At 31.6% G+C, this 22366-nt stretch overlaps 1 protein-coding gene across 3 annotated transcripts; it reads right to left on the bottom strand.

Moving 5' to 3' along the window:
- Positions 1-15953: 15953 nt before the first annotated feature.
- On the bottom strand, positions 15954-19273 carry LOC115965764. 3 transcript variants are annotated; one of them, XM_031085063.1, is made up of 4 exons: positions 19095-19273; positions 18163-18303; positions 16854-18072; positions 15954-16636 (listed from the first exon to the last, which is right to left on the bottom strand). In XM_031085063.1, the coding sequence occupies exons 2-4, from the start codon at positions 18230-18232 to the stop codon at positions 16459-16461; spliced, it is 1467 nt and encodes a 488-aa protein (XP_030940923.1). In that variant the 5' UTR covers positions 18233-18303; positions 19095-19273; the 3' UTR covers positions 15954-16458. The 3 variants fall into 3 exon arrangements, with proteins under 3 accessions (XP_030940923.1, XP_030940924.1, XP_030940921.1); XM_031085064.1 differs by having other exon boundaries at positions 16854-18042; XM_031085061.1 differs by having other exon boundaries at positions 16854-18303.
- Between the last annotated feature and the right edge of the window lie 3093 nt (positions 19274-22366).

Genomic DNA, 22366 nt, shown 5'->3' with positions numbered 1-22366 from the left:
TTTTATGAAATATATAAAAAATTGTTTAAAAAATTATTTACATTTTTATTTTTCTATAAAAAATTTCTAAACTCTGGGCAAAGGGACACTTTGCCTTGGCCACCAAAATTTTTAAAAACTTTCCGAATGAATATATTTTTATAGGTTTTTTGTGTTAATATTAGACCCCAAAATTGAGAGTAGCCCCCTCCAAAAAAAAAAAAAAAGAGCTAACCCACCCAAAAAAGAGTTGAGCACATAATCAGTGGCCTCCAAAAATAGTTGTTAATAACAGGTAATAATAGTCCATTTTTTTAATTAAAAAATACTATTAATATTAGAATAATGTTTCTCTTTTTTAGTTTTTTCCTCTCTTATTTGGTGAATTTTAGTTGTTTAGTTCAAAGAGTAGCTTTTTAATTAAAAGAGAAAAAATTCTCTTAGAGATTTTTTTTAAAAATTATTTAGGACTAAACTTTTTGTTGTTGTTGTTAAGTTTTAAATTGTTTGTCAATGTTTGATTTAGACTTAAAATGTTAAATGAAAGAACTATACAAAGGAGATTTAATGTTTTTAGGGGTGCTTTTACTCATAAAGAAATTTTCTCTTGAATATTTTTTTATTATTTGGAACTAAACTTTTTGTTGTTGTTGTTGTTGAGTTTCCAATTGTTTGCGCCAATGCTTGATTTAAACTTAAAATATTAAATGAAAAAAGAAACCCTAAATAGGGGAGATTTAATGATGGGGAATGATAGTACACTACTCAAAAAAGGGGGGAAAAAAGAGATGTTTTTATTAATAAAATTAAAAATACCAATAAAAAATCACTAAATAGAAGAGATTTAATTCTAGGAGTGATTGCAAACTACTAAAAAAAATACAATAAAATGATGGTGATTCTTTTCTTTTCTTTTTTGTTATATCAATTGCAAAGTAAGGAATTTGTGTATACTTAATAAAGTTTATAAAGATGACAAGTTCTTTTCAATATGTATACACACATGTTTGTGTAAATGTATGTATATATACGTGTGTGTGTTTAGAATTTCTCTTTATTCATGTATCAATATATAATTCGTCTCACCAAACTAAAATTTCTGGCTCTGTCCTCAACTGCTTGCCCTTACTCTGCCCCCAAACCCCTTTCCTCACCATGATGTCAATTGCTAAAGCAAGATTTAAAAAGGAAAATTGAATGTACCATAAAAAAATAAGGAGGATTCCATGTACAAGTTAGACATGATAATGAATAATTCTTAGGTTAAACAGTAATATTTAAAGCCACAACTGAAAACTGAGAGAAAATTCAATTATATTCCAAATTAGATTTCAATTGTGAGCTAATTTTGTGATATGTGTCCACTTAAGTTTTTTAATCTTTGTGTCAAATGAGTTAATAAGTGCAAAATACTAAGAGTCTAATATTGATGAACTATAAAATAAAAAATAAAAAACCCAATCATATATCTACTAAACTAAAATCACTACATGTTCTATCTTATTAAAAATTAGAATAAAATTATCATAAGTAGTATTAAACTTAGGCAAAATTTTTAATATGCATCTATTTACATTTATTTTTTCTAATAATTCGATTAATTATGTATATTTTTATGATAAAAAATGTGTTCGTTTTTAAACACATCAACGCGTATGCATGGGTTACAAGCAAGTTTATTTATTTAAAGCCAAAACTGAGAGAAAATTCAATTAAATTTCTAAATTGAATTTCAATTGAGCTCTAATTTTGTGACATGTGTCAATCTAATTTCTTAATTTTGCTGAAGGTATTTACTACTCTATTTAAAAATTGAAAATTTTGTTAATTTTTATATTTAAGGTAACACCACATTTAAGAAGAATTATTTCCTTTTTAAATATAAGAATTCACTAACCATTTCTTAATTTTGGTTAAGATATTTACTACTCATTGTAATAATCAAGGAGTTTGTTAATTGTACATTAAAAGCAACACCACATTCAATGAGAATTATTTCTTAAATATTCTTACAAGTTTTTTTTTTTAAGAGTTATCAAAATATAAGAATGAACATCAATCATATTTAACTTATTCAGGAATTAAAATATTATTTTATTTTATAAAAAAATTATGTATCTAATTATATAATTTTAAATGTAGCTATGTATATGCATAAGGTTACAAGTTAGCATAGTTTAATTCAAATTTTTACGTTGATTTTCCATAGATTTAAAAAAAAATTAGTGACTTGTTAAAATTCAAATACTTTTGATCCGAACACAATCTTGATTCGAACTTTCGTTCCGAATTTTCAATGGGTTCTTTATTTCTCATGTTCAATAATTTTAACCTCAATTATTACAAATTTTGACCACATTTGTGTTTAGGTCAATCAATGCTTTACACTAGATGTAGCAAAATTGAACACGACCTACGAACTCGACACGACACGAAATTAGCAGGTTATGGGTTGAGGCTTAATGGGTTCATGTCATATTTGAGTTGGCACGACTAACCCATTTAATAAATGGGTTGGGTTAGTATTCAACTTATGAAACTCGTTTGACTCGTCTGATCCGTTTAATTAAATGACATTTTACTAATATACCCTTCATACCCTAGGTATATAAACTTGTAGATGCCCGAGGACCAAGAATGAAGTTGAAGGGTTATAGCATTGGCCCGAGGACCAAAGATGAAGTTGGAAAGTCGCAGTATTGACGTAGAAATGCTGCAAGCCACGAGCCCAAAGAAGGAAGCCGCCCGAGGAAGATAAGAAATGATTAATGGTACTCTATGGTATTCTAAGTGGGAGCTGAGATCTGAAGAGAGTGGAGGTCAGTAGGCAGTAGGAAAGCTTCTAGCCTGATGTAGCTTGTTGCATCCGCATTAAATGGTAGACAACAGTTTTATTAGCCGCATTAATGAGGAAGTGACCTAAACAGAGCCCCAGCTAAGCAGATTCCCTCCACTATCTTCTTCATATGTGAAAGGTAACAACTGTCAAAAAATGAAGGAAGTTAGGTAGAAATTGATGGTAAAGATGTGATGGAGGTAGAGGTATATAAGGGAAGGATAGAGCATTGAAAAGGGGACGGGAAAAAGAAAAAGAAATAGAAGGAAGAACTTTGGAAGAAGAAAGTGAACAGTACTACTTTTTATACAAACTTAGTCTCCTCGGAAGCACTTGTGTAGGGCCAGATACTCATTTGCTTTTGAATACAAACCTGATTCTTTCTTGTAGTTGTCCTCAGGCAAAGCTCACTGTTGTTGTTCTTTCCCTCCTCTTACAAATTTATTGATTTGGGCCAGGTTTGAAAGGCACAATCCATTACTCTAAGTGGGTTGTGCTACAAACTTTTAGGTCCTTACAAAATTTATTAGTTGTTGTGGTTTTTTTTTTTTTTTTGACATAATGTGATTGATTATTTGTAGTACTGAGATATGCTTTAATTTTGAATGATTATTGGTGATACAATTACTTATTAGTTCTGAATTTTATATTAAAAATATTTATTTGTTTGTTTTTTCATAATTTTTTTTTTTCATTTTGATAAAATCTAATAAACAGGTTAACACGACTGACCTATTTAATAAATGGGTTGTGTTAGGGTTGAGAAATCTTGACCCGTTTAATAAACATGTTGGGTTAGTGTTGACTCATATAGTTGAATACTCATAAATTGACACGACACAAACCCGACATGCGAACACGAATTCCTACACCTACTTTACACTTCTTTTTAGGTACTTCATAGTTCAAATGCAATTAATTGTCTTCCACCAATTTAATTGATAATAGTACAATGTGCATCCAGCACTTTCTGCACTATCTCTTGCCATCTTTGAAGAAATTGCTTGTTTGCAGACTCCCCTTGGATACAAATTTGTTAGCAATTTTTTTTATGTAAATATTTTAGATAATCTTCTCATTTTTTATGGTAACTTGTTTAAATTATTTGATCTAAATTGTTGCAAGTTTTATTATTTTGTGATATATAATATCATCTACTAGTTGAGATATCTTTTTTGTGCATGATTGTTAGTTTTGTATTTAGGGGTGTCAATGTTCGACCTAACTCGCGAACACAACACGAACCCGACACGGGTTTTTGCGGGTTAGGGTTGGGCCTTAATGGGTTTGGGTCATAAACGAGTCGACTCGAAAGCGACACGATAAGAAACGTGTCATAAGCAGGTCAACCCGCGTAACCCGCAATAGACACGTTTGATATGTCAATTTATTTGTGTTAACTTGAAATTACCCACTTAACACAACCCATTTAACTCGTATAACAAATAAATATTCATTTTATTTTAGATTTGTCAAATACCTTTTATATCCAAAATATATTTTAAATTAAAAAAAAAAGTGAGTAATTACAAAAACTTACAAGGGATATAATTGGAAATTGAAACTTTACAAACCCTAGATCTCTAAGCCCTACATACCCTAAATCTCTAAACCTTCTTATACATATCCTTTTTAAAAAAAAAAAAAAAATTTCAGCTATACTACTCACTCTACTATCTTATAGTCTTATGCCTAATTCTCAAACTCAAAGTCTCAAATTGGTTATTGCTCTCTCTATCTCTTTGTCTCTCTCTCTCTCAGTCTCTCTCTCTCTCTCATGTGCTTAGTGAGTTTTAGAATTAAAGAAAACCGTTTTCTTGATGTTTCAAAATTCTACAGTAATTTTTTCTACCTAATGTTTTTGTTCTATAAACTTTAGTCTACTATTTGCTCCAATTCTTTCAATATTGATACTTAGCATTTGGCGAGTTCCAAGGATATTATATTTTTGTTGAACTATGTTATTTTATTTTTGTTAAAGTATGTTATTTTGAATTTGGGTTGAAGTGTATGCACTTCGTTTGGAGTGTAAAGAACTTATTTCTAGATGAATGTTATATTTTTGTTGTACTATATTATTTTGAATGTGGGTTGAAGACTTGAAATGTATGCATTGCTTTTGGGATATAAAAATAAAAAATAAAATTAGATGGATGTTATATTTAATATTATGTAGGTTGAAATGGATTGTGTTACATTTGTGTCACCTCAATTCGACTCGTTTATTAAGCGTGTCAAATGGGTTGGGTCAGGTCAACCCGCCTTATTAACAGGTAGGGTTAGGGTTGAAGGATCATGACATGATTATTAAATGAATCGGGTTAGGGTTGAACCATTTAATCGAATACCCCTATCTTGACATGACACGAATCCGACACGCTAACCCAAATTAATACCCTTAGTCAGGTTAATGATTCTAGTCCAGTTTTGCTAGGTTACAAATCAAAAACAAGAATATTTATGGTGAATTTTACTATAGATTGTTGTGAAAATATAATGCACAAATACTTGCCGAAACCTTTTTATTTTATTTTATAGGAAAGTCGATTTAAACATATAGCATTCAATTCATGGTGATTATATCTTTATCATCAAGCAAAGACATTAATTGATTTTTTGTGTAAATATAATGCATAAATTTGATTTTCATCTTACTTATTCCAAATGCTAGTATGGGCATGGCTTGCCATATCAATATATCATTGCATAAAAGGAAAATTTCATCATACCCCTAATATTAACACAACTCTTTCACAAATTCCAATTTCAAATTTGCTAAACTATTCATTTGAGTGTTGGGTTTAACATATCTAAAAAACTAACAATTTTCATTTCAAGTAGTAATCAGTTATTATGCCCAAGGGATATTGTCCAGTTTATAATGTGTCAACCGAAGAGTGACCATTAGCTTGGAAATCAAACTAAGTCATTATTTGTTCTTGCTTCTGGGATTTTGTCACACCACACCACTGAGAGCAAACTACACATTGTGCGTGTCATCCATTTATGTCAAATAAAAATTATGGGATCTTTAAACTTCAATACAAACACGTAAATGCAAATGTGATTTTTCATATATGGTTGCTGAGTGATAATTGATTAAAAGTACAATATTATCTTAGTTTTGATAAGCATTGTCACATCTCTTCTGTGTTTATTCCCACACTAATACATAAATATGAGGGTTTGCAAATTTTCTTTACAATATATTCATTACATGAATTTTTCTCTCATAGGAGATTAAAACTAATCAATTGAGCATGCAAACATGAATCCAAGAGAATCTAAGAGTCAATATTGAGAAGTGGCTTTTGAAAAATTTAGCAAGTCAAAGATGTGGGGAAATATAAAAAGAAAGAGAGAAATTCATTCAAGCAAAAGTTGGAAAATATTATGACATAGAAATATTCTTACGAGTTTCAGTATTTTGGTCATATCACTTTCTTGCGGCCACAAAAAGAGGACTTCAAGATCTAAAACTTTGTAATTCACAATTTCCAATTTTAAATTTGCTAAACTATGTATTTGAGTGTTTGGTTTGACATACTAAAAAAACTAATTGATAAGGGTAATTCTGAAAGTTGGATAAACTCGAGGCAAAGCTGATAGACCTAATGAACCCGATGACCGTGCTTGTGCATCCGTAAACAACAACACCATGGAGTCGACAGTTCCACCTCAAGGCCGATGAGTGCGCCTAGAATGAGACGACTAGAATGCATAGACGGAATAAGAAGCTAACGAAAGGAAGCTAAAGGGGATAAGTAAACTTTTGACGGATTTGACGTGGCCTTGCTTGGCCTTCATGCATTAATATATAAGGAAACATCTTGTGCTCCACGACTAACTAATCGAGGGGATTCCTACAAGGAAAGGATCCCACTTGATGCGCATATTAATGAAGATCTTCCCCACAAGGAAAAGCCATCTATGTCAAGGAACAAATGTCAACCCTATCTACTATAAAAACCCCAAAACCCTCGCAAACCAAGGTATACATAATTTCTCCCAACTCTGGCACTCTAAAGTTGTGAAAGTTCTCTAACTTCACCTTTAGAGGGTATTTGGCCGGTACCACACCAATACTCTCTTAAGGCCTTCTTTTTCTGTGTTACGCAGGTGTTGTTTCGAGCACATAAAGACTGTGTGACTTACTGATGATTTTCAACATCATCACTAACCATTTCCATTTTAAGTAGTAATCAATTATAGCTAACTAGCTTAGGGATATTTTCCGGTTTATAATGTGTCAACCCAAGTGACCATTAGCTTGGAAATCAAACTCAATCATCCTTTACACATTGATTACTACACCACACCACCGAGAGCAAATTACACATTGTGCGTGTCATCCTTTTATGTCAAATAAAAATTATGGGATCTTTGAACGTTGATACAAACAAGTAAATGCAAATGTGATTTTTCATATATTGTTGTTGAGTGATAATTGCTTATAAGTACAATATTATTTTAGTTTTGGTAAACATTATCACGTCTATTTTGTGTTTATTCCCGCACTTACACGTAAATATGAGAGTTTGTAAGTTTTTTTTTTTACAATATTTTAATTACATGATTTTTTCTCTCGTAGGAGATTAAAACTAATCAATTAAACACGCGGACAGGCTCCAAAAGAATCTAAGGGTCAATATCAATTGAGAAGTGACATTTGGTGAATTTAACAAGTCAAAGATGTGTGGAAATATAATTTAAACTCAAATATATATATATATATGTGTGTGTGTGTATGAATTTTGACTTGTAAAATTGCGAGGCCTTAAAGTTTATATGACAACATATCAAGAGGTTAACAAATAGTCAAACGTTTTTAGTTTTATATATTTTATAGATTATAGATAAGATACCAAATAACAAAATACTCAAAAATATAATTTATTTTTTAGAAGAATTAAAATATAAATTTAATAATACATAAATTCCTAAATTTACACAATCCATAGTTCACTAATGATATTATCACTATATACAAATGAATATATATATATATATATATATATAATGTCGTGGAACATAACTTTCTTTAGATACAGTGTATCACCACTATAATTACTAAGGGTATGTTTGGTAGACTGTAACGGTAATTACATAGGAATAAAAATAGGTATTACAAATAATAAAAGATGTTGTAATGTAATACTTATTACTATTCATTTGTTTGGGAAAAATATAATAATAGAACCTTGAAAACAATGGAATGAAAGCATTTTTTTTTCAAAATTAAAATATATTTTAGGAAATATTTTACTCATATAATTATATTTTCTAAAAAATTATTATTATTTTTTTAAAATTTGAATGAGAGATTAGTTATTTTTTATAATTTTTTATTTTCATAATTGCTATGTGCATATGGAAAGTTTGTTTATTTAGAAATATATTAATTTTAGAAATTAATACACTTACTAAAGAATAACTATTACAACTCTCATAGAGATGAATAGTTATTCCTCATTTTAAAAAATAACTATTCATAAGAAATGACTATTTCATGTAATAAAAACATAATTAAACTATTGAATAGCTAAACTATATGGATAATTATTACATTATAGTGCCTATTACAGTCTACCAAACATACCATAAATATATCTTTATCATTAAGCAATGACATTAATTGATTTTTTTTTTTTTTGGTGTAAATATGATGCATAAATTTGATTTTATTTTTACTTATTTCAAATGCCAGCATGGCTTGCCATATTATTTCTTAGAAGGAAAATTTCATCATACCCCCAATAATAACCCAACTCTTTCACAAATTCCAATTTTAAATTTGCTAAACTATTTATTTGAGGAACAATGCTAGAGATACAAACTATTTTACAAAAAATTTTACAAATTACTGATGTGACGAGTGATTATTGGTAAATGAAAAAGTGATATTAATGGTGGGTTTAAATGAAAACCAATAAGAGGTTGACCACATCAATATTTTGTAAAAATATTATAAAATAGTTTATGACTATAGTATTACTCTTATTTGAGTCTTTGGTTTGACATATCTAAAAAAACTAATAGTTTCCATTTCAAATAGTAATCAATTAGGTTTAAATCAACCTACCTATAAACTAACAATTTTCATTTCAAGATGTGTGAAAATATAAAAGGAAAGAGGTAAATTCGTTCAAACCAAAGTTGGAAAAAATCCTGATATGGAAATATTCTGACTAATTTTGGTCATAACACTCTGCTATAATGTTAGATTGATCCAATTCTTGCGGCCACATAAAGAGGATTTGAACCAACTTGGAAGTTGACCAACTATTAAAAAATGGGAATTGGCATTTTTATTTTCCTTTTTTGGAAGCATGTGTTTTAGGGTTTTGGAGGTTATAAATATTAAATTGATACAAGGCAGCCACTTTTTTTGCTGTTGGTAAACCTTATTTTTGTCCATTCTTGAGAGTTTCTATTTTATATGGAAGTCTAAAAACTTAAGCTAGGGTTAGGCATGAATCTTTAATGTTGTAAGTTGTCCACTTACCAATCTAAACATGTTTTCCGCGTTTTGATTATCAAAGTCAATTGATCCATTTTCATAATCGTGTTGTTAGATTAATATTTAATTGCTAATTATTTCATAAGTCTATTCTTGAATGAATTTTCTTATTGTTAGAATAGGGTTCTTGAGTTTTTTCTAGCAGAGTTATTATTTTCTATACTAAAATCATGGTAACAATTGATGAATATAATCGTCTAAAGAGAGTTTTATTAATCAAGCTTATTTCTAAATCTTCCAATCGGATAGTTTATGTGTTTACTTACCTGATTGCATACTAAAATTGGATTGGTAGTGGATACTTAATAATATTTGTGAACAAACCCGAATCTATAAATATCTAAAAGTTGAAGCGTAGCATTTATTGTTACTACACTCTAGTTGAGCCACGTCGGTGTCCACCTCATTATCATTTTCTTTCTAATTTTCCTATAATTGTTTTTAACATTTACTTTTTATTTTATTTTAATATTTACAATTTTTCCAACCTTTCTCCACCCTTATCTTTTCATCTCCCCACTACCCTCTACATAAATATTTTTCTTTTTCTTTTCATCTCCCCACTATCCTCTACATAAATATTATTATTCTTCTTTCTCTTCATCTTCCTTTATTTTGTCTCTTCTTATTCACACTCTCTTACTATAAATTTGTAACTATCTATTCCATTCTATGCATGATTTTCTCTCACAAAAAAAGGTTCTATCTCTCTCTCTCAATTTTTTGATGAATTTTTTTATACATTCTTCTATTTATGCCAAATTACTAATCTTTGGGAATCCTTTCTTTTCTTTCTTTTTCTACACTAGAATCATTATGCACATTTTCTCAATTAATTTAATCGGGTAGTTTGCCGGAATTCAAAAAAAGGTTCTCTCTCTCAAATTTTTGATGAATTTTTTATACATTCTTCTATTTATGCCAAATTACTAATCTTTGGGAATTCTTTCTCTCTCTCTCTTTTTTTTTTTTTTTTTTTTTTTTTTTTTTTTTGTCGTCTACGCTAGAATCATTATGCTCATTTTCTCACTTAATTTAATCGGGTAGTTTGTCAGAATTCAACTAAAACTAGACAGTAAGGAATTTTACGGCATTGGAGAACGCCTGAATATATACCAGCCAAAAGTTGAAAGTTAGCAAATCAGTGGAGCTATGATTAAGCTTCAAACGGGATTAATGGTATTGCCAATGTTCTTTAATTAGCATCTTTATTTCTATTTCTCTATATATGTTTCCTAGAATTAGTATTAATCTCATTTTTATTTTCTCTATTATATTCTAGGTAAACCAAGAGTTCTTTAAAACTCCACATTGGTTAATGCCATTTAGATTTGTTTTTAAATTTTTTATTTCTCTTTAATTATTAAATGTTATCCTATTTTTGTTCTTTCTTATAACTCTAATTAATGTGATGGTTTTTTTTTTTTTTTGGTTAGCTAAGGTTGATGATTCTTTTTTATAGAGGAAAAAAAAAAAATTGAAAACAATTGAATTCCATATACCTGTACCTAAAGGGACAGGAGCCTTTGTTTATTTGATTAGAGACAATATATTAAAGGGGCATATCATTTGGCCATTGCATTGCATTTCTTAGAGGTTAAAAGATAAAGCTTGTCATTATAGGAAAACATTTTGGGTGGGGATGAGGGCGTCATTTTGTTTGCTCTAAGAGTAACAAAAGATCCTATTATAAAGGAAGCCCACAATCATATCACATGCTTATCACACTAACCATGAGCACAATCCATTGTTCTCTCTCACCATGTTTCTGCTACATTTGCATTTAGCAACCTAAGATTAGAATTTATTCCCAATAGAAGACTTGTAGAATCATTTAGTTTTTATAGGAAATTAGCCGCAGACTTGCGTGATGCGTGGAAATATAAATATTATGCAATGAAGTGTAACATATAAAAAGTAACAATTATTTCAAGCATTGTCTTTTTTTCAAAAAAAAAAAAAAGATTTTTACACTTATTTTTTTTAATCTTTTTATCTCTACAAATATATCATTTTAATATATTTTTTTTGTGCATTTCCTTAATATGTTTTAAGGTGAACCCTATTCTTCTAACTTTGTTGTAGTGTGTTACATTTGCTTAGTATACAACTCATCTCTTAAGGAATAAGGAAATTATCATAATAATAAAAAATCATCACAAAATTACAATGTTAACTTAACCAAAATTAAAATTGTAGGTACTTAAAAATTCTTGGCTTTGACCAAACTAGTGGTACTCTTTCTCATTGGTTCATGCCTTATAAGGTAGAAAGAGGGAAGTCATCTTTCCAATGTGGGACAAAAAGAATTCAAGGCAAGGCAAGGCAAGGCAATCAAGCCAAAAAGCCAAAGCCAAAGCCAAAGCCAAAGCCAAGAATTCTTGAGTATCTACATTAATAATTAAACATGGAATATTTTATTTAAATTCAAATCAATAAAATTATCCTTAAAAAATTGTACTCTTTTTTTTTGTCCAAGCTTTTTCCTTACCTTTATCTTTTCATCTCCCCACTACCTTCTACCTTAATATCACTATTCATCTCCCCACATCTTCTATATCATTAAATTATTTATATTTTTCTCTCCTTTTTATTTAAAAAAATTAAAATTTTAAAATTTTACTTAAATTCAATAAATAAAAGTGTCCTCATAAAGTGGAGTAATACTAGGGACATACTCATTCTCAAACCCAATACATCAAAGAAAAAATATAATACTAAACAAATGCCAATTGGGAAACAAACACTAAATTAAAAAAGATAATAATAATAATGAGGAAATCAAACCAAATATAATACAAAGAAACTAATAGTTATGAATATACTAACTTAAGGGTAGCAAAATTAAATGAAAAAAAAAAAAACTACAATACATATTTAATGCAATAAAATCTTCATCAAATTTTGGAAAACAATAGGTTGCCTATGGAGAGAGAGAGAGAGAGAGAGAGAGAGAGAGAGAGAGAGAGAGATGTCAATTAGTAACTATTAATTGGAAAACAAAGAGGTTGTAAGGAGAAGTAAAAAATAAAAAATAAATATGACCAATATGGAGAACATTAAAAACTTTATGGTGCAATAAAATCAAATGTTACATTCACTTAAAAAATTGAATCAATAATCAATAATTAAACACAATCATAGCAATATATTTAAACTTAAAACTAATCAAACTCTAATTCATAACTAAAAGGAGATGTTCTCATGTAATAATAGAAATTACATAAGAAATAAAGTTAGAAAATTTTAAAATCCCTTTTTTGACATTTCATTTAACTTTATATATATGTGTGTGTGTGTGTGTGTATGTATGTGTGTGTGTGTGTGTATAATCTTCATACACAATTACATTTAAAAATCTAATATACGATGCTATATCTCATTTAATACCTCTGTTATGAAAATCATTAGCCAGTAAATATATGATAATAGTAAAGAACGTTATAAATGAAATTATGAAAAAAAGTGATAAAACTAATTAGCTACTATCATTATGAAGTAGTAGTCTATGATTTTACACATATAAAGAAGTGGAATATATAGAGTTTACTTGAGGTATATGTAAAGATTCACATTAAAAAAAAGATACGTAAAGATTAAAAAAATGTATATTCTATAAATAAATAAAAATGTATCTGTAAGGTTTTTATTAACTTAAAAGAAAATGAAAAATCAATTATTAACAACAACAACAAGAAGAATATTGGGGTAATTACATTCCCCTTCCTTGATGTTTGAAGAAATGATACTCTACTCCAAACTTGAAAGGAAACAATATTTTCACCCTTTACATTTGTTTGACCAAACTTTGTTAAATTAATATTAAAATATTGTGTACTAACCTGCATGTACTTAAGGTAGGATAAAAAATCATCCTTAATTTTAAAATTAAATTCTCTTATTTTAAAATTTTAAATTAAAGTGTATTTCAATATTTAGTAATTTTTTTGCTTTTTCCCCCCTTTTATTTTCCCAATGAGTTATGGAGAGATTTGTCATTTCAAATGTTTTGGTATTTTGTAAATTTGTATTTTAATTCTAAAGTTATGAGTAATGTCTTTACTAGTTATGGTTAAACATTTATAAACAGATTCTTAAATAAATTTAAAATATTTTGTTATTAATATAAACAAAATGGGAGAGTGTTATTACTTATTACCCCAAATATATTTAATAAGATCACCCTAAAAAAATATTATCTCGCGCAATGCGCAGGTCTACGACTAGTATATCTAAAAGTTGAAACATAGTATTTATTATTACTGTGCTCTAGTTAAGTCACATCAACACCCAAGTTCTTTCTTCCATTAGGGGGAAAAAAAATCTCATTTCTAGGTCAAAAAGTATAAGGAATATACTTTCTCAACGTTTTATGCATTTTAGTTTAATAGTTACATTAACATTATAAATTGTTTATTATACAAAATTGCATAATTATAATAGACAAAACAATTGTCAACAACATAACAATTTTGGGTAATGAGGTTTGTCGACCTTATGCTATGTTTGCTACGATAGAAAATGTATCTTGCGTTATAGTATTATAGTACTCAGACAAGTTGAAAGTTCAATTAGTGTATAAAACATTATGAACGTTTAGACCCTCAATTTACAAATTACCAATTCAAGCTTAATGTCAAACAATTAATGTGCGGAATATGAACATAAGCCTAAAACAGAATTGATAAACAATCTAAATCAAATAAAATCACATCCATAGTAGAAATTAAATGGAAAAAATTAAGGGAAGAGAGATGCAAACACAAGGACAACATTCGATGTGTTATCGAAGAGGAAACCGAAGTTCTCGGCGTAAAATCTCTCCGCCGCCCTCCAAGCGGTAAACAATCCACTAAAGAATGTAGTTGGGATACATGAACAGCAGAAGACCCTCCAAGCCTAATCTATCCAATGTACCTAAACCCTTCAAGTTCCTACTCCAACGAGGTTACGTCGAACCTATTTCTTCTTTAGCTTACTGGATTCCGTTACTTGACCATATCATCTACCAATATGAAATTGGTCCCTTCTTAACTGCTTCCCAAACACCAAATGGCCTTCTCACAGATATGGGTATAGTGAGAAAAAGTTTTGGTAATGTACCTCTCAAGGATTTGACAATGGAGAGGAAGAGAGTAGAGGAATTTGAAGAGTCTCTATGTGAAGATTGTGGATGAATCAATCTTGTTTTTCTCTAGGGTTTCTCTCTCAAAATTCTCTCTAGAAGCTATCTAAATATTGTGGGTATAAGGGTATATATATAGTAGGGTGAGAAGGTATGTGAAAAGTTAGTTTTTCCCAAACAGGGTGGTCTGGCAACTTGACCTCGCGACTGGGCTGAGTTATGAGTTCAAGCCGCGAGCTAACGGCCTGGCCAGCCTGGGACTTTTGTCCTGGAGTGCAACAGCTAGCATGACTCTTCAACTCCCCTGCATGCTCCACACGTGTGCCAACTTTGGTGGCTTGCCAGTCGTGAGTCACCTGCAAGTCCAGCCGTGAGTCCCTGCATCTTTGCACAATCTTGAGCATTTTTTCACACTCTCTCACTCACTACCCTTACATGATTCCCACCTAAATACAGGGTTACTAATTGTTAAAATACAAGCAAATTTGGCACGGAATAAAATCAACAAGATGGTTGATAAAATTTAACCTTATACAAGTTATTGTTGATCTGTAAAGTAGTACTTAGTGTTTTGGGTTATGAGGTTTGTTGGCCTTATGCTATGTTTGCTACGATAGAAAATGTATCTTGCATTTTCCTATGTTTGGAACGACAAAAAATGTAAGTCGACCGAAAATGTCACATACTCAACAAATTACCTCAAATAAAATTCACAACACAAATGTGTTTTTAGCTCATTTTCAAGGTTATAACAAAATACATGAAAATGAATGATTTTTTGGTAATATATTTCCATAAAATGAGTCATTTTTCAAATTACATGTTACGATGAGCCAAATAGAGTGTTAGTGCTATTTTTTTCTCCCTTTATCCTATTTCTTTCTGTGATGTTGTTCTCAATGCTACTCATGTGCACTGATCACAAATTTTTATGAATATTATTTTTTTTTCCTTCTCTTTCAACGGCAAAATAAAATATTTTCTGTTTTTGACCATAATCCTTCAACTAAAAAGTTTTAAACCCAAAATTCACAAATCTTCCTAATGTTACCTCGCCACAAGCATATGTAGACAAGTGCTCTAATTTGTCAAATGTTAGATGGAGTGTCCACATTGTCTTACAAAGTCCTTTTTCACAAACAATAATAAAGCCCGTTGTTTTCTTTTAAAAGTGTGGCATATATTGTTATCAACAAAATACACACACTCTTTAGTTGTACACTCACTATTAATTAATTGCAATTCTCAAATTGCATCACTGGGATAATGTTTCCCTAGCACAAAACCGTGGTAAAATGCCATGGACTTTTTTAATTTCTTTTTAAGCCTCACTGCCCCGAATTTAGCTAGTGATTTTAATTATTGAATATTACCAAACTTTATTTGTGCTAGTTTATCCATGACTATCAAATTATATAATTCTAATTACAAATTTAATCAAACGAGAACATGATTATAATTTATACGATGAATGATCTCAATATTCAACAAGGTTTCAGAATGCATGAATCTTCTAATCATCCTTGCCCCATCAATGTAACTGATAAGGAGAAGAGAAAACAGAAGACATAAATGAACCATGAACACTAATTTCACTATCATCTAACGATCTGAAGAACATGGAAAAGAAAGTACAACAAACAACAACAACAGAAGCTGTATTCAGAAATCCAAATCCACCATTAGACAAATATTTGGCTGGAGATTCCTTGACCATAGCTTCAATTGATTCCTCCTGGTTCACCTAGTAGCTAGACAACCTGACCTCACGTATGACACAATAAGTGACTGTATCTGAATCCCCATATAGGAGTTATAGATTCTGCCATGTAAACTAATCAATAAGAAGAAAGGAATTGTAAAGCTACACCCCCCTCCAAAAAAAAAAAAAAAAAATACTGCATTTTTTAACACAACTTATAGTGTTTGAAACTATGCAACTATACTGAACAGATATACAAGCCTGTGACAGAGTTAAATAACTCAGTGTCCTTAGGATCAGATTGAGCAACAAGAGAAGCATGAGAACCATCTGTTTTGAGCATTTGGGGGAGCTTTAGATGTCTCAGCTGCACTCGATGTTTCTTTGGGAGTTTGTGGCTGTGATCCTGACTCTTGGCATTTCCCAGGTGGGCCTACCGTAGGAGAACAACCTTTATCCACATCCCCTGACAATCTTCATATAAGAAGAAGAATTCAGCTATTAATTCAAGAAGCAAGATGGATTCACAATCTTAAAGACCCAAAAAAGCTTATAAATTTACCAAAAGTGACATGTCAGGTAGTTTTAACATAAGCAAAGCACCCATGTAATTATTTATGCATAAAACTGTTAGATTTGTGTGTGTGTGTGTGGCTAATTTAGGCTGAGAATTGAGAGCGAGGAAACTTACATTGGAAAAGCAAAAGATTTTGTACCCTGATCTGAACGATGAGAGAGCCTAGGTGAATGAGATGCGTCCTCAACAAGAGACCGAATATCTTTACTAGAATGTGCCTCATTTTCCATTATAATCTCCCTCATTGTTTTTGAAGCTTTTGTTTCAGTAACTCCTGAAACCTCATCCAAAGTAGCCCTTTTTGGGCTGTTTTCAGTTGATTTATTGGTTGGAGAATGGTTATTTGAGATGTCCATTAACGGACCAGTCATGACTAATTCACCAGATTTAACAAGCCAGTTGAATTGTTCTTTTGTGAAACTCATGTTCCCCGTGTGAATGCTGAACAAAGATTCATTGGAAGTGGTACTCCATTCCATTGGAACTGTAGATTTAGTTCTAGCAAACACATAAGATGGAATCCTGTATTGAGAGGGCGCAGGCTCACTAGGTCGCTCCATTACCTGCACTGGAAGAAATTGTGTTGTTGGCTTATTGGTGAAGCCCAATTCAGTGCTTCGGCCAGACACTACTTGTGCAGCTGGCTGCCCTGCCGATCCATGACTAGATTGTTCGTGATTAGGCATAGAGCTAGCTGGAATATCCTTGTTGCTATGATTTGAAGCTAATTGAGTGTCCTTGGAAAGGCTCGGGGGACCTACAGTGCCTGCAGGGGACTTACTAGTTGCTTTTGCACTAATTTCGAAGGGATCTTCAGTTGATGATTCTGAGGATGAGGATGACATTGATAATGATAATGATAATAAGGGCTCTAGCTGTTTGGTCGGGGTAGAGAGATCAGCTTCACCAATGGCGGTACCAGGATGCATCCCCAGATCACTGTTTGTACCACTCCCATTTTCTGGTTCCATAACCAATATTGCCTGATTTGATTCAGTCTCCAAAGGCCTGATCTCGTTGTCCTCATCAAATTTTGGGAGGCTAGTAGCACCTTCAGGGGACTTTCTGGTTACATCTATTCCCAATTGGAGGGAATCTAGAGAGGGAGATTCAGAGGCAGATGATGATGATGATGATGAGCGACTTGAGCTTTTTCTAGGAAAGGAATCTGCTTCACCAAGGGATCTAGCTGAACTTGGCATCAAATCACTGTCAACTCTGCTCCAATGCCCAGGTTCCACAGCTAATAATGTTTGGTTTGAGTCTAGCTCCAAAGGTCCTATGCCATTGTTCTGAATGAGTTCTACAGGTAACATACTGACTGCATTTACATCTAGTTCCAAGAGGTCATCCAAGGAAGTTTCAGAAGAAAAAGATGATGATGATGAGTAGACTAACGCTTTGCCAGGGATAGAATGATCACCTTCATGGAAAATGGAGGTAGGTTGCATCCCCGAATCTCTAATAGTTCCACCTTCATGTCCAGATTTCATGATATAAAATGTCTGATTAATTGATTCAGGCTTCAAAGGTCCTCAATCATCCAAAATCACTGGAACTAGTGCTGTTAAAACAATAGGAAATAGAGGTGATGAAAAAGTTGCACATTTACAATTCAAATTGATACAGATTAATAAAGTAAACCACTAAATTGGTAAAATTTTTGATAAGTAATAAAAAAAGGATTGGCTGAAATTTTTGCAATCAACAAAGACTCAACAAGAAGCATGTAGATAAAATTACTCTCCTACATGGCACATAGATAACAAACGTACATCCATACATATTCATAAATGCATGATGCACATATTCCTATCTGACTTGCATTCACATAGGTATGTGCAGATAAAATGGTGGGATTCTTCTCATTTTCCCCACAAATTGTTTCATGTTTCGCATTACCTTGACGTTTCATGTTGTCAACAGAATTTTGTTTTGGGTGTGGAACCATGAAACAGTTACTGTGTTATCCTAAATTGATCATAATGGATTACAGGTTCTCTCTGTCCACATTAAAGCCTCAGCCTAATGTCTCTCACTTTGCATACAATTGAAAAATTGCGGGGTCTCGGAATAAATTTATTACATATTTTTGGAAGTAAACACAAGTCTCTGACCTCATAAAAGTGAAAGAATTCACATGTTTATTTTTGGAAGTAAAACTGACGTATGAATAAACTTCAAGCTATTGCTTATATATATACAGATTTCACAATATGAGTATTCCAAGAATATTAGAAGTCTCAAGTAAATCTAATGAAACCAAACATTAAAAAAAAACAATCAACATGATGCTTCATTGACATGTAAGGTATCATAGAAAGAAAGAATGAATAGAAATAGAGAGTTACACACATGTTTTAGTGGAAGAACTTAGCAAGAAGCCTCAAAGTTCCAAAGAGACTGCTGTTCCAGCCAAGTAGCCCAGATGGCTTGGTAATCAGCAGCCCCGTTGTTAATCTTCTGGCTAATCTTTGAAGGGTAAGAGATGAAACTTAAGAAAATGAAAATTGCAGAGAGAGAGAGAGTGAGAAAGTTTGGGAAGATGGAGGGAGATGAAACAAAGAGATTGGAATGAATGGCGTTGCATGGATATAGGCGTTTGTTTGTCTATGTAGTTTCCTTAAAATAACGGTTTGTCTGTTTGCGGCGCCTATCCACTTAACTAACTTTCGCAAGAAATCTTAGGTGTACCCGTTATTAGTGGGTAAAAAAGTAATGTCAATAATAGTCAATATTAAAACTAGTAAAACTTGTCATCTAATACCACTTGTGAAAATATTATACACGTTTTCAGCAGCATGGTTTATGCGGTGACAGGTTGTACGATAGTTGTAAGTGAGGGCTAAGAGGAAATTTGGTAAAGAAAATGCAACACCAACAAACTATTTTACAAAAATAAGAAGTAAAAAAGTGACGCCAGTAGTGGGCCTATATAATTTATGCGGTGACAAATTGTGCTATAGTTGTAAGTGAGGGTTAAGAGAAAATTCGTTAAAAAAAATACTACAGTAACAAACTATTTTACAAAATAAGAAAGTGAAAAAGTAACGTCAGTAGTGGGCCCATACGAAAACCAATAAGAATTTGTCATAATAACAATTTGTAAAAATGTTGTAAAATAGTTTGTTCGCGTAACGTTATTCGTTGGGTAGAGTACTACTCATTTGAGATCCCAATATTGGATTTGGTTGGGGAATGAAGGCAAAACTATTGTGTGAGTCATGAGTGAAATCCAAATTACCAAATAATTTGTGCAATCATTTTTCATTTTATAGAGCACAAATAATTTGTGGTGCCCTTTTACTCTTTTTTTTTTAATAATTTTTTTTATAACAGAAATGAAAAGCCCAATATTGCAAGCCCAAATAATATCGGGCCTATTTTGTTCATGTACAGGTTAAAAGTTTAAAACTCAGCTTTTGGAGAAATACTGAACTAATAAATAGCACAGGTTAAAAAACCCACCATTTGTACGGTAATAAATTGAGGGTGTGAGAGAGAGGGAAACAACAGTTCATAAATGGGGTTTTTCTTTGATTTTGAATTGGTGGGGTATAGCTCTCTGCTTTCTTTAAGGTTAGCCTCCCACCTCTTCAATTAGTTGTGTTTTTGTTTTTTAAGAATCCAGTTACTCTGATTATTACTATGATTAAACCTGTTGATTGTTCAATAAAATATTTCTCTACTTATCATAAAAAAAAAAAAAAAAAAACTAACAGTTCCATTGCTAGTCTTGAAAATTGGAATGAATTCCAGAACTTTGAAATTGAGAGTTGTAATTAACTTTGAATATAAGTGCATGCTCTATTTTCTGCAATGAAGGACAAGAGGTAGATGTTAAACTAGTATCTCACTTTTTTTTAAATTTCTTTTAGTGTTAATCTTTAGGCTTTGTCTATTATAAATGTACTTTCAAAACTGTTTGGGATTTCATATCTGGGTCAGCAAAGCCTAGGATCCAACCCTAGTAGTTTGTCTATATATATATATGATAATTTGATACTTACAACAATGGGTAAGGGAGATTTGAAACCTGACCATCTCCATTGGAAACACCATGAGGTGTGTGTTGAGGTGCACGCACGCACATATTCGGAGTGCCTTGAACCCACCCTCCAGTGTGTTCTTACAGAGGATGGAGGTGCCAATTGAGCTAGAGATCATTATTGTCTATAGAAAGTTTATGTCATCCTTTTGCGTCTATAGGTGTAAATGAAAAGAGGTGTGGTGCTTAGTCTCATCCCATTGCTGTACCTGTATGTCTTTAAGGTGTGATTCTAACACATAACCCGGATATTAGGCCTTAAAGCATATTAAATATAATTTTTATATCATGAAGGATGAAGGTCTTCCTTGTTGTCCTTATCATAATGATTAGCTTTTAGAAGAAGAACTCATGTTCCATCATTATTCAAGCTTTAGATTCTCTATTTTCTTTTTGTCTTGTTGGGTGCTTAGGCATTTCTAATTGATACACATTTAATCCTTCTGATTTGCTTCCTGGTAATGATACTGATTTCAGAATCTAATCTTCATCTAGACTTATCAGTAGATGACAGTACCATGTGCATGTTATGTCATTCTATCCACCCATAATAACTGTTTCCAAAAATGTTCGATGATGTGATATCTCTTTTTGTGGGTCAACATCATAATTGAGTATTGACAGCCTTTACATCTTCTGTATGAAGGTCTACCTTAATTATGAACTCTACTCTGTGTCTTTGGTTAACTTTATGGTCATGCTGGAAGTGCTATGGCTATGGAGTCTATACTTTTTGGATGGTGCGGATAAACACCTATTGCATGGTCTCAGTTTCTATTGGGTTGCAATAACAAGGCCCACATTTGAGTACTTAAAAATTCAACCAAAATTTTGAGTATTGAACTCTGTTTGTAAATTGTAAGTTACATCTTCTCTATTTTTGGAAGATAGATAAGTAGATGATAGGATTTGTAGAGGTTCATCATATCCCAGCCCACGCCCCCCCCTCCCCCCCCTTCTCTACTAGCGTGTACTCATGCTCTCTTCTGAATTGAAAACGGGAGAAGAACATCATTTATGATCCAACATAAGGAAGACCCAACTTAGGATTTCTCTTCTTTGTGCATGCTTTTAATCAACATTTTGTTGTAGGGGCTTGCAGAATGGATTCTGAGTTTCATGTTTAAGGAAGATAGCTCTCTTAAATGTTAGTTTTTTGCCAAGGATGTTTTTCTTATCCTAAGAGTAATCCTAATAGATTTCTCTAGCACAAAGCATGGACCTGTTCCGATCTTGTTGAAACTTATATCTTATCTTTGTGGAGTAAATAGTTATTGAGTTATCTGTACTCATGTAAATCCAATAGCTTTTCGGGTAAGGGGTGGTTGTAAAATTGTGCCAAGTATCTTCATCAACAGGTGCTTAAGAATGAAGCATATGCAACTGGAGATATCGGGATATTTTTGTTCAGAATGCTTTTTTTCTGGTTAAATAATTTAATTTCTAGAGTTCTAAGTTCCTTTTCATCATTTCCCAGTGATTGTCATGGCCACATATATAAGAATATCTTTTTATTTTTTTTCCTCATTCTTTTCTGTTTTTATGGCGTTGCTTTTATCTCTTTTGGGTTATTTCTCAA

This window comes from Quercus lobata, chromosome 10, assembly GCF_001633185.2.
Source record: "Quercus lobata isolate SW786 chromosome 10, ValleyOak3.0 Primary Assembly, whole genome shotgun sequence".
NCBI lineage: Eukaryota > Viridiplantae > Streptophyta > Magnoliopsida > Fagales > Fagaceae > Quercus > Quercus lobata.
This window is presented reverse-complemented; position numbering and strand designations above follow the sequence as displayed.

What these genes read in the sequence shown, in the direction of transcription:
- LOC115965764 (XM_031085061.1), bottom strand. Translation starts at nt 18,232, where the DNA reads ATGAAATCTGGACATGAAGGTGGAACTATTAGAGATTCGGGGATGCAA. An exon ending in AAATCTTTTGCTTTTCCAAT is followed by an intron (nt 16,637 to 16,853) that starts GTAAGTTTCCTC and finishes TCTTATATGAAG; the next exon opens with ATTGTCAGGGGATGTGGATA.